Source organism: Varanus komodoensis, unplaced genomic scaffold, assembly GCF_004798865.1.
Source record: "Varanus komodoensis strain SLA01 unplaced genomic scaffold, ASM479886v1 scaffold8, whole genome shotgun sequence".
NCBI classification, from domain to species: domain Eukaryota; kingdom Metazoa; phylum Chordata; class Lepidosauria; order Squamata; family Varanidae; genus Varanus; species Varanus komodoensis.
The window spans coordinates 10,774,473-10,786,731 of NW_025336481.1; the positions used below are offsets into that span (position 1 = coordinate 10,774,473).

At 44.4% G+C, this 12,259-nt stretch overlaps 2 protein-coding genes across 3 annotated transcripts in view; one reads left to right on the plus strand and one right to left on the minus strand.

Annotated features, from left to right (window-relative positions):
* Positions 1–964: 964 nt before the first annotated feature.
* LOC123036138 (negative elongation factor D-like) overlaps positions 965–12,259 on the plus strand; it is a 23,753-nt gene continuing 12,458 nt past the window's right edge. The window contains exons 1-5 of one of the 2 annotated variants that reach the window (XR_006417099.1): positions 965–1,963; positions 3,562–3,657; positions 5,785–5,925; positions 7,416–7,545; positions 8,105–8,498. Coding sequence is in view for 1 of the 2 variants with exons in the window: in XM_044455155.1 (XP_044311090.1) it covers positions 1,865–1,963; positions 3,562–3,657; positions 5,785–5,925; positions 7,416–7,545; positions 8,105–8,139 (501 nt within the window). In the remaining variant the exon portion in view is untranslated. Of the gene's footprint in view, positions 1,964–3,561; positions 3,658–5,784; positions 5,926–7,415; positions 7,546–8,104; positions 9,003–12,259 lie in introns of those variants that run through there. The other variant, XM_044455155.1, reaches the window with a different exon arrangement.
* Positions 11,423–12,259, minus strand: part of NELFCD (negative elongation factor complex member C/D) — a 13,726-nt gene continuing 12,889 nt past the window's right edge. Inside the window, exon 11 of the mRNA XM_044455154.1 lies at positions 11,423–11,432. The gene's annotated coding sequence lies outside the window, so the exon portion shown is untranslated. The remainder of the gene's footprint in view (positions 11,433–12,259) is intronic.

Sequence of the window (12,259 nt, forward strand, 5' to 3'; positions counted from 1 at the left end):
AGCTGAGTCAAAATTATAGAATCAGAATGGGATGGGATGGGGGCAGAAGGCCATCCAGTCCACCTCCCTGCTCAGTGCAGGATTTCCACTAAAGCATCTCTGTCCCACTGCCCCTTGAATATCTCCAGTGTGGGAGAGCCCACCACCTCCCTACGTCATGGGTTCCCTTGCAGTACTGCTCGTAACAGTCCAGGCGTTCTTCCTGATGTACGGCCAGAATCTGGCCTCCTGTAACTTTAGTCCATTATTCCATGTCCTGCACTCTGGAATGATTGACAAGAGATCCTGGCCTTCCTCTTTGTGACAGCCTTTTAAGCAGTATAAATATCCCCAGTTCTTTCGCTCTTTCCTCAGAGGGCTTTGTTTCCAGCCTCTTGACAATTTTTGTTGCCCTCCTCTGAATCTTTTCTGGTATGTTTACACCTTCCCTAAACTGTGGTTCCCAGAACTGGGCACAGCTCATGATGAGGCCCCATCAGTGCTGAGTAAACGTCATGTAATTAGAAACTGATACTTCTGTGAAAGCGTCCCAAAATAACCTTTGCCATTTTTGCAGCTGCAGCATTCATAACCACAATTCTGAGATCCTTTTTGCTTCTAATATTGTTGAGCCAAACTTCCTCCATCTTGTAATTATGCACTTGTTTTCATTTTTCCTAGGCACAGAACTTTTATTTTTGTCCCTCTAATGTCATTCTGTTGTTTTCAGCCCAGCATTCCACTTTGAATCTTGTTTGTTTTCCAGGGCATTAGCTATCCCACTCAATTATGTGTCTTCTGCAAATTTGATAAGTGTTCCCATGACTTCCTCATCTGAATCATTAATAAAAATCTTGAAGAGCACTGGGCCCAGGACTGAACCCTGGGGTACCCCGCTCATTTCATTTTCCCAATTAAAGAAGGTGCTCTTTGTGTCTGATTCTGCAGCCACAGTGGATCCACCTGATTGTTGTTCCACCTAGCCCATCTTTTGCTAGTTTGCTAATCAGGATATCATGGAGCACTTTGTCAAACTCTTTTCTAAAGTCATGATATGTTATGGCCACATCAACCCCACAGTTCACCAGGGAGGTTACCCAATCAAAAAATAAAATCAGATTAGTTTGGCAGGGTTTCTTCTTAATCCATGCTGACTTCTAGTAACCACTGTATTATTTTCAGCATGTTTGAAAATGGGCTGTTTAATGATAGGCTCCAGAATTTTCCCAGGGACTGATGCAAGACTGACTGGGATGGAGTTCCTAGAGTTTTCCTTTAACTTTTTTGACAGTAGGGACATTAACCTTCCTCCAAGTCATCCGGCACTTCACCCATCTTCCATGATTTCTCAGTGATAAGAGGTTCTTCTGCCAGTTCCTTTATTTCTCGGGGATGAAGCTCAGCAGGCCCTAGAGGTCTGAACTCAGAGTACTGAGACACCCCTTGGCCATTTGACTACCAATCTCAAGCTGCCATCCTACCTCTTGTACTTCGCTTTTGCCATTCCATGCTGACAGGTGGGAAATACCCTGGTTCCATGTACTTCCTTTTATGGGCTTTTTTCACTGTTTCTTAAGGCATGTGTATCAACTTTACTGTCTGACGAGCTTTGCTTTTTTATTTGTTCTGTATGGGTTCATGTTGTCCTGAAGCTTAGGGTTTTTCCAAAATAGCTTTCAGTTCAAGATCTCAAGAAACTACATTAGAGAGAGGCACTTCAGCTGCCTCTCTGATAAAAGAGAAATAGAATTAGCCTGGTATACATTCAGATCTTCAATCTTCCAGCTGACAGCAGAGTAAAGCATTAAGCTGCAGGTTGTTTTGGTTGGATGCCTGAATTTTGCATACTTTGCATCCCTGTATCTTTAGGTTTCCAGTAGTAGCCATGGGGGTACTGAAATGGGTCGACTGGACAGTGTCAGAGCCACGATATTTCCAGCTTCAGACTGATCATACTCCAGTGCACTTGGCATTATTGGATGAGGTGAGACCAGGCCTCTCTGTATTGGTGCTACGATAAGATCAAGGTGTAACTTGATATTAAAAGGAAAGATAGGAGGGAAAGAGACTGAAAACATGATTTCTGTACTTTATTCTGGTTCTTCTGGTCACGGAGAAGGGCAAAGAATTACACAGGACATCAGTGCTCCTCCATCTCCCTGACCACAAGACCTCTCCCTCCAGCTACCCCTGCAGTGAAAGTTGAGGTTCTTCAGGGACCTGAGATGCATTTGGAGTCCATTCCAAGTAGGGCCTTTAGGGCACAATCTTACTGTGAAGTTCATAAGACCCTACGAGCAGCTCATGGCAGGAGAAGAGGTGCAGGCAATCTTTGCCTCCCTCCTGCCCTGCACAGGAATTTTTTATTTTTATTTTATTTTTGCCTGTGTAGCAAAAGCATTTTAAACAGAGAGGAAGGCAGGCTGGAGAAGTGTCAGGATGACTTAAATCCTGCCCTCTCCAGGCTCCTTTCCTCACTAGCCACCAAAATGCTCTCCCTTTCCACACCCCACTCAGGTGTTCTCTGAACCTCAGAGGTGAGCTGGCATGGTTCTTTCTGTGCCACCTAAATGGGGGGAGATGCTCGGTTTTGGGTGACCACTAAAAATATTTGTATTCAAACAAGCTTTAGTTGAACATGGGGTGAATGGTTTAACATTGGTGGAACGACCAGCCAATGTTTTATTGATATAACCTGATTTTAAAAGGCTTTTATTTTTGTACTTGGATTCTTTTTTTTTACTGCCGTTCACCTGGGAATTTCTTTTAGATATAGTGTTTTATAAGTCCTGTAAATAAAATTTGTTAGGTGCTGCATGAGCATTCTTGATAGAGTCAGATAAACTGGACCTAATACCACATTCTGCCCTTGTTTGGTGCTTGTGCAAAATTGTGAAATATGCAGGACACTGCCTAAGATTTATGGCAGTGCAAAGGACTTTGATGAAAACCGTGTGTTAGGTTTCAGACAATTGTTAAACAAGCAGTTTGTTGCCGTCCTCTGCTCCCTGATTTTCATGCCGCTAGTGCTTAACATTACAGAAGCAATATCTACTGAACAGCTGAGAAACATAACACATAGAAACTGTTTCCATCAAGCACTACCTGGAAACAGCATTGCCATGAGCTGGACTTTGTTGATTTGTGCAGCAAGATATGGGGTAGGATGGACTGCACCATAGCATATCAAACTGTGGAAGTAATTTTTCAATACTTCCTATATTTAAAAAATGTCTCTCTGAAAAGTGAACCATCTCAGTGTGTAAAAGGGCTGGGGTGGTTTTTTATTTGCAAAGAGTTATTTTTTATTTAGGGGAGCATTTGAAACTGGCATGCCCTCCCTACAGACTGAATGGTGTTAGTTCTTCTGGTTCCTTCTGTTAGACCCAGCTTTTGTGTTTCAGGACTTTCTTCTGCCCGTTTAGTCAGTAATGCTTAAAACTGAGATCACTGGCAGGAATACATTTTCTTTTTCTTATGGATGTGTGTGTCAAAAGCATATGTCACCTCAGTGGGCTTTGTGTGCGCGCGCAGGTTAAGAGATGTGCAAGAGATTTTGCATTTGTCGCCTTGTGTTTGCAGATCAGCACGTGCCATCAGCTGCTCCATCCTCTGGTCTTGCAGCTTCTTGTCAAACTCTTTGAGACGGAGCACTCCCAGCTTGACGTCATGGAGCAGGTGATGAAAATGCAAGGTTTTGCATTGGGCTGGGTCTTTCTCTGCTTTTTACTTGTGTGTTGCAAAAGTGAGGTGGCTGGACTGCAGTACATTTTCCTGTTGAATCCAGGGAGCTGCCATTTTGAGAAGCTGCTGAAATGCCTTGACTTTTGTACAGCTACAGTTCCAGCAGGGGGAGGGCTGGAAATCCTTGAGTGACGCCACTCTGGTTAGCATTGCCATACCCTTGAGATTTAGAACGCTCCATTATGGGGAGTCTTCAGTTTCTCAGAATTCAGCAGGAGAATGCAGAACAGAGTGCAGAATTATTGTAGAAAATGCCTAGAGCTTTCTTATTAGAATTCTAGTTTTGCACAGAAAGATGGTCTGAGACATCCTTGCATGCTGACCCTTCTCAAGTAACATGTTTCCAAATGCGGTCGACATCGATGGATCATCTTTTGCTCCTGGGCCTCACAGTTTAGGACCAGATGAAACTACTCAGTGGGTGGGGCAGAGAGGAGAGAGATTTGGCCAGGGGCTGCCAGCTGCTGATTCAGACTGCAGAAAATCAAGCAAGAACATCCACTGTTTAACAGTGCCAGCTAGGGTGTTTAGTGAGGATTGGAATCAATACTTGAGACCATACAAGTAGACTTGAAATTCAGCATCTCTGTCTGAAAGCTCCTGACTGGTGAAATTGCCTAGCTGTCTTGCAATTGAGGGAAGAACTCTGCATGTGCTTAGAAGCAGTGCACCACAGTCTGTCTAAAAAATGCAGCACTGTAGAGTTCCCACTGCTGCAAAGTACCTGAGAGCTAGGAGTCCAGACACGCTTTTTAAAACCTTTTAAAAGGTTAATGATCCATGCTATTGACTCTTCCTCATTGTGGTCTCTGTGCATCACGCATACGGGTGCTGCGCCTGCACAATGCCTGTATTCTTTGAGGATGCTTCTGGAGATGGAGAATACATGTATGGGTTTTGGTCCTTTGTTCTGAGACATCCTCCTGCACATGGGATGGGCGGACAGGGACTGGGAGCTGTCTCCTCCAGATGGAATTCAGCGATGGCTTCTCAATTACGCATCAAGCTCTGCTGATGAACTGCTCCGTTTTTGCTCCCACGCAAGACCTGCTACCTTCACTGGTGTCAGAAATTACACTTAGGGCTGAATTCTAGGTATATTTAGACAAAAAAGTCCTACATTTCCTAGCACTCCTAGGCTGGCTGGGGAGTGTTGGGAATGACAGGACTTTTTCTGTCTAAACTCACATAGCATTGTGCTCCTGAGTAATATCTAATGTATAGCCCAGCACTGTAGTTGTTTCTATAGAGCTACATGGGCATGATTTTTCTGGCTTTCAAAATGCAATGCCTGGATTGGCAGTAGACTCAGTGCTGGTAACTAAACAGAGCCTTCCTGTTCTTAGGTGGGGTTCTGCCTAAGAGTCAGGAAGTTAGAGTAAAGGGAAGTGGTCTCTGTCATGGGCTTCTCTTCGCTTCTCAGGAAGGAATGGGGAAGGCAGACTCCCAGAGAAGTGACTCCGTAATCCACTTTGCTAGAGAAATAAAATAAAAATGAAAGCGAGGTGCTGCTGCAGGCAGTTGGCAAGGCTTTGCTTTTTTTCTTTAGGTCCAGAGCAAGGAGGGAGCTGCAAAGATGCTGCTCAGCCCCAGGCAAATGGAGCTGCTCTTTGAACCTGCGGAGCCTCATTCAGGGACCCCTGTGTGAATCAGAACCGGGAGGCAGGGGTGGGGCTGAACTGCCCTCGCCTTGCTCTGATTCACAGAATCCTAGAATGATAAAGTTGGAAGGAGCCAAGGAAGCCATCAGGGCCACCCTCCAGCTCAGTGCAGGGCGCCCATGTCAACCCCTCCCTCTCAGGTGACTGTGGCTGCTTCTTGAATGCCTCCAGTGTGGAAGAGCCCACGACCTCTCTAGGCAATTGGTCCCATTGTTGTCTTGCTCTCACAATCAGGAAGTTCTTCGGCCAGGCAGTTCTTTCCATCTTAACATAACCCTTCTATTAGAAGGGCTTGGTTGCAAAACTACTAATCCCAGTGACATAGTCCTAGGAAGTTGCATGGCTGAGTGATGGCACTCTTTAACCATCAAATCTCTTACTGTGTTGTCTGTTCCTTCAGCTCGAGCTTAAAAAAACCCTTCTGGACAGGATGGTGCACTTGCTGAGTCGTGGCTATGTCCTTCCAGTGGTTGGCTATATTCGCAAGTGCCTTGAGAAACTGGACACAGACATTTCTCTGATCAGATACTTCGTGACTGAGGTCAGTGACTCCCTGGGCCACTGCAGCTGAAGAAGCTGGGTTTGTGCAAGTTGATTTGCACTGGCTCCTTAGAGCAGGTATCTTAATTGTGTAGTGGACACACCTAAATATTAACACAATTGGTATCAAATGCCTATTTCTGGGGAGGGAAGTCTGCAACAAGGGTGCCACCACACAGAACACCTTTTCTGTAGTCACCACCCAGGTAAGGAAGGCTGTTGAAGGAGGACTTCCAAGGCTTACCTTAAAAAAATCAGGGTTAAAACCAGGACATAGAATTGCACCTGGAGGCAAACCAGAAGCCAGTGAATCTTTTCTAGCTCAGGAAAAATATGCTCAGACCAGCAAGCTCCAGTTCATCTTGGCAGCTGTTTAAGACCTTGGCTGGACCTTCTGAATGTTCTTCAGAAGCAACCCCAAACATGTCACATTATGGTAATCTAGCTGCATATCACTACCTGGCAGAGCTAATCATTAAAGAACGTCAAGGTGCACAGATGTTGCACAGTACTGAAAGGAAAATATTCCAAATGGTGTAAAATATTTTTTCAAGGATCCTAGTGCATTTTAAATGTCAGATTATCACAGGAATATATTTTTTATACAAACACAGGCCTACTGCAGTCATTGTGCATTCTCTCTTACCCTACTTCTAAATGTTGTAACTCATTGAATAAATTTTTATTTATTTCTAGATAATTAGATCCAATTCATAAATACTTTGGAATCTATTGATTCTGCTAGGTTTTTGGTTGCCAAAAATTGGAGAAGCAATGCTGTATCCACTTTGAAAATATGTTTGTTTGAAGTGTTTAAGATGGCAGAGATGAGTAAGTTAACAGTGTGTTTGCTTGAGAGAGATAGTCAAGATTGTCTATGTTTCTAATGTCTGGTGCCCTTTTATTGACTTCATGGGAGACAGATAATATTTGGTCATTATAAGACTCTTCTAAGTCGTACTTCTTCCTCTTTCTGATCCTATGTTGTATAATTATCATGCTGTTTCCATTTTCTTTGTCTACTATTACAACATGTGTGCTGGCTTACATATTGTAGGAATGTGGGGTGATACAGATGAAGGTGTTTCTGTATGAATGTTGCATTTGTTTATAACACATTTTCCATATAACTCACCTTCTTTCTGGGCATGTAAATTCTCTAAGAATTCTCATTGCTTTGAAAGGATAAAACTCAAAATATATAGGGGATCTCTGAAAGATTGCATGTTTTGCACCACTCTGGACATTCCCAGTTTTATCATTGTGTCTGTGCTTGCAGGTGTCAACTTTCTGTGTTACTTCATGGACTTCCTATCCTAAACTGCACTTTTCTCCACATTGCCTGAAACATCCTCCTTTCTGTAAACAACCAATATTCAGTGTTGCACAAGTGTGTAAGATGCTCTGATCTCAGAGATCAGGAAAAAATGTACCAACTGGTATCCTTATAGCTTGGAAACCCACAGTCTTTTTTATGTGACATCTCCTCAGGTGCTTGACGTGATTGCTCCTCCATATACCTCTGACTTTGTGCAGCTTTTTCTTCCCATCCTGGAGAACGAGAGCATTGCAGGCACTATTAAGACTGAAGGCGAGCATGACCCTGTCACAGAGTTCATAGGTAAAGTCTTTCCTGTGCTATCTCCATTTCCAGTTTTCAGTCAAGTCGCAACATCAGCCCGGCCTAAGAAGTGGCCTTCATCAAAGGCCCTTTGAACAATGCCTTTCATCAGTGCTGAAAGACAGAGGGACATGTTGAAGGATTCCAGCTCTTCAAGGCCTGAGCATGCACTAGGTCACTCCTCAGTCAAGTGTGTGTGTGGGGAGGGGGATGTCAGTTTAAACCTCTGCCTGACAGCCAGCCGTAATGCAAATAATAGGTTAGCACTGATAATCAGGAACTGAAACATCTTAAAGACACATTCTTTGCAGTATAAGTATGTGTAGGCAAGGGCAACCTCACCCGGTCTATGTAGGGGGTGGTGAAGATTTATTAAGACTGGAGAAGGGTCCTTGTAAGCTGAGATTTGAATATGAATGGATACGTATGTCTTTGTCTTTCCAGTGGTTGGGCTATATTTGCAAGTGCAAATGGATTACTTGGACCCATTGAAGTAAAAACAATTTAGACACACAATTGGTTAGTGGGTCAACCTGTCTTTTTTTCTTCTTCTTTAAAGCTCACTGTAAATCGAATTTCATCATGGTCAACTGAACCAGAGAAAAGGTACCCAGTGCTGAAGTCATGGATGATCCTGAATTTGTGTGCTGTAGGACAGGACATCAGAATAAGAAGAAAGAAGAGTGTTTGGGGGTTAACTGGCTTCCAAAATCTAGTTTTACTTCATACGCACACAGATATTTTAATAGTTTGGAGCTAAAGTTTGCCCAGTCTTGAACCTTAAGCATTTGAAAAGGCTACAGGAAAAATGGACTGGGCTTGCCTATGACTCCCCTCAAAAGAACTGTGGTGTTTGGGTAGTAGACCTAAATTAATGTGATGGAACAGCCAGTGTTCTCCCAAGAACAGATGGAGGACTTATTCTTTCAGTATGTGATTCCTATCCTTGTGTAGTCTCTGCAACAGCAGATTACATAGGCAATCTTTGTGACTGACAAGATGATTTGTTTAATCATCAGGTTAGTGTCAGACACGTGTCTGTATGCACTTCTGTTCATGGAAGTCCTGGTGATTCAGTGAGGACGTGGTAACTTGTGACTCAGCTATAGTTGTGCAGTATTGTTTGTTCCCTGCAGAAGACGGTTGTAAATACTTAAGGAAAGAAAGGTTAACTTGCACAGGTTATATACTTGCTCATCACAGATGTTTATGAATTATCACCCATTCTCTGCAGACTTGGATAAAGAAACAAAGGTCATTGGCATTTTTAGAAGGGAAATGGTAACTATGACTTACTGTGCAAAAATAGGTATTTTTGTATTTCTTGAGATGTATAGAACAAATACACAACTAGATAACGTTTCCTAAAACTGCCTTGTCGTTTACCTTTGTAGGATGCAAAAACATCAGGAAGTATGTTAAACTATACTTTTTAATAAATTATCTTTTGGATAAAGGCTATGGCTTGCTTTCCTTGGAGAAAAATATCCCTGTCACATTACATGGTGAACATTGACACTGAGGGAAAAGACTAGATATATGAACCAAAAGAAAATATGATATATTGATACATTTCTTGTCATTAGGTATAGAAAATAAACCACGGATCTACCTTTTGTATAGTTTTACACTAGGGATAATGCAAAATTAATCTCTTGCACCCGCTTTCTATCATGAATAAGGGTGAGAAATGCCTCCTTCAGTATTGTTGGGTTGCAGCTCCTGTCATTCCTTACCATTGGCCATGCTGGCTGTGGCTGATAGAATTTGGACTCCGACCTCACGTGGAGGGCCACAGGTTCCCCAGGAATGCATTTGGAAGTGGTACTATCTTGTTTCTTCTTCATGGTCTCTGGGCAGAACACATAGGAGTTCTGGAACCCATTAACCCGGAAGATCAACTAGCTGAGAGCCATTTGGCAGGCTCCGCTTCCCACCCCAACATTCATTATAAAAGGGAGGAATTCCCACCCTTTCCCTCAGTCCTCTTTCAACTGCCCTTGGTGCCTCAGGAAGTTCTCTTGAGAAACCTGTATGCGGGCCAAGAATCAGCAATGAGAACTGGACATGGAACTACTGATTGGTTCAAAATTGGGAAAGGAGTATGGCAAGGCTGTATATTGTCACCTTGCCTATTTAACTTGTATGCAGAGCACATCATGCAAAAGGCCAGGCTAGATGAATCACAAGTTGGAATTAAGATTGCCGGGAGAAATATCAACAACCTCAGATATACAGATGATGCCACTCTCATGGCAGAAAGTGAAGAGGAGCTAAAGAGCCTCTTGATGCGGGTGAAATCAAAGTGTGCAAAAGTTGGCTTGAAACTCAACATCAAGAAAACATGGCATCCGATCCTATCACCTCCTGACAAATAGATGGAGAAGAAATGGAGGTAGTGACAGATTTTATCTTCCTGGGCTTCAAGATCACCGCAGATGGGGATTGCGGCCAAGAAATTAAAAGACGCTCCTTGGGAGGAAAGCTATGGCAAACCTTGACATCACACTAAAAAGCAGAGACCGCACCCCGCCAACAAAAGTGTGTACAGTTGAGGCTATGGTTTTCCCAGTTGCAATGTATGGCTTTGAAGGCTGGACCATATGGAAGACTGAGCGCCGAAGGACTGAGGCCTTTGAATTGTGGTGCTGGAGGAGACTCCTGCGAGTCCCTTGGACCGCAAGGTGATCAAACCGATCAGTCCTAGAGGAGATCAACCCAGACTGCTCTTTAGAAGGCCAGATACTGAAGATGAAACTCAAATACTTTGGCCACCTAATGAGCAGGAAGGACTCCCTGGAGAAGACCCTAATGGGGGGGAACAATAGATGGCAGAAGAAGGGGATGGCCGAGAATGAGGTGGCTAGATGGAGTCACTGAAGCAGTCGGCATGAGCTTACGTGGACTCCGGGGAACAGTGGATGACAGGAAGGCCAGGAGGAATGTTGTCCATGGGGTCGCAATGGGTCAGATGCAACTTTGTGACTAACATAAGTGATCTACCTGAGCATTTTATCTCGATCTTTTCTTGTAAAATCTTAATGTATTTTTCTATGGACTTGCTCCCTTTTTTCTTTTCCTTCACACTATATTTTTTTCTCTCTGCTTTGAACAAACTGTTTATTCTTACTCCAAAAAAATCTAAAAAAGGGGGGAGGTGAAAGAAACCCTCTTTGTTGCCTTCAGCTATGTCTCTTTTTTTTATCTGTTCTTATCCATATTTCTCCTTCCTTGTCTTCTTGGTGGCATCAAAGGCCCTCTTCTGCAGATGCATAAGGTGTGCGGCTGTTGGGTGGTATAAAAATGGAATAAATAAGGGGGGAGGGGGATAGTAGAGAGCTTTTATTCCAGCATTGTGCAAAACTGCAGTACACAAGGGGGCGAGGTCCCCAGCTGCTGCATTGATACCGGTCAATCCTGAACCTCAGCCCTACATAACTTGTGACCCAGCACCAGGAATCAGCAGGGCCTGGAAGATCAGGAAAGGAGGATGGCCTTGTAGAGTTAACACCCAGTCATAATCTCGCGAAGAATGCCGGGCTGCTGTTGGGCCAAAAGACTGCTGCTTTCTGCTGCTTTAAGGCTGGGCTGGCGCTTCTGCAGCCGATAGGTCCTGATCTGTGCACGCAGCTTCCAAGGGGTGTGTGGGAAGACTGCCAACTGCTGAAGTCAGATAAGTAGCTGTGGCCTCCAGCACATTTCTTGGCTGAGAGCCACGCCTGAGGCTGGGATAGAGAAGATAGGCCAGTGGGGGCCACGCTTTCTGGGAGGAGAGTCACTTCCAAAGCATGAGATGATGGCACGTGAGGAGGGTGCAAAGTCCATAGTACTCCCCACTTCCTTTTCTTCGCGCAAGCGGTTGTGTTACAAATCCCCACTACTACTTGCTGCTGATTGCTGTGCTATCCTTCAAAACAATCTCAAGGCGCAACGCCATGGTAGTGGCTCATAGGCACCTGGCTCAGCACAGTGCAAGTTGCAGCGGTGAGCTCTGGTACACGCCCCACATTTTCTCTAGATGGATGTTTTGGGCTGATGCTGGGAAGAGACAGGAAGTCAGCTGTGGCACTGACTGGAATCATAACTCCATGGCCCAGCATCCTGCCTTTCTGACCCCTGGCATGCCCCTTTTCCCCACTGTGAGGTCAAGTTCATGGCAGCTCAGAGCTGGGACTCCAAAGGATCCTGTGGCCTCAGGTGATGCCACAGACAGGACTGTGCACTCAGAGAGAAAAAGACAGGTGGGAACACCAGAAAAGCATTCAGGGTTAAGAGACAAAAAGGGGCAAATGCTCAGTAAAGGCGTTCCCTTGATTTAAAGTAGATGCATTTACTGTGAGTTACAAACCTACAGATTGTCAAAACCCAGCCTAGAGTAGCAGTAGAATTGGCCTGGCCTGGCCTTGTGCAATTGCTTTTGGAGCTAGGAATCTGCCGTATTCTCTGGCCTTGGCTTCCCGGATGCTGGCACGCTGGCCTACTTTCTCATCACTGAGTACGACTTCCTGGCAAGTGTGCCAAGCATTCACACAGGCACTGACCAGGAAGCCGGCTGTGCAAGCACCGTGCAAGCAGCATCCCTCTTCCATACACGTGACTTGTGACCTTTGTGCTGCAGAAGCAGGGTGCCAGTTGCACAACTGGCGTTCCATGAGTGCTTATGAACTTTCATTCATTCATTCATTCATTCATTCATTCATTCATTCATTCATTC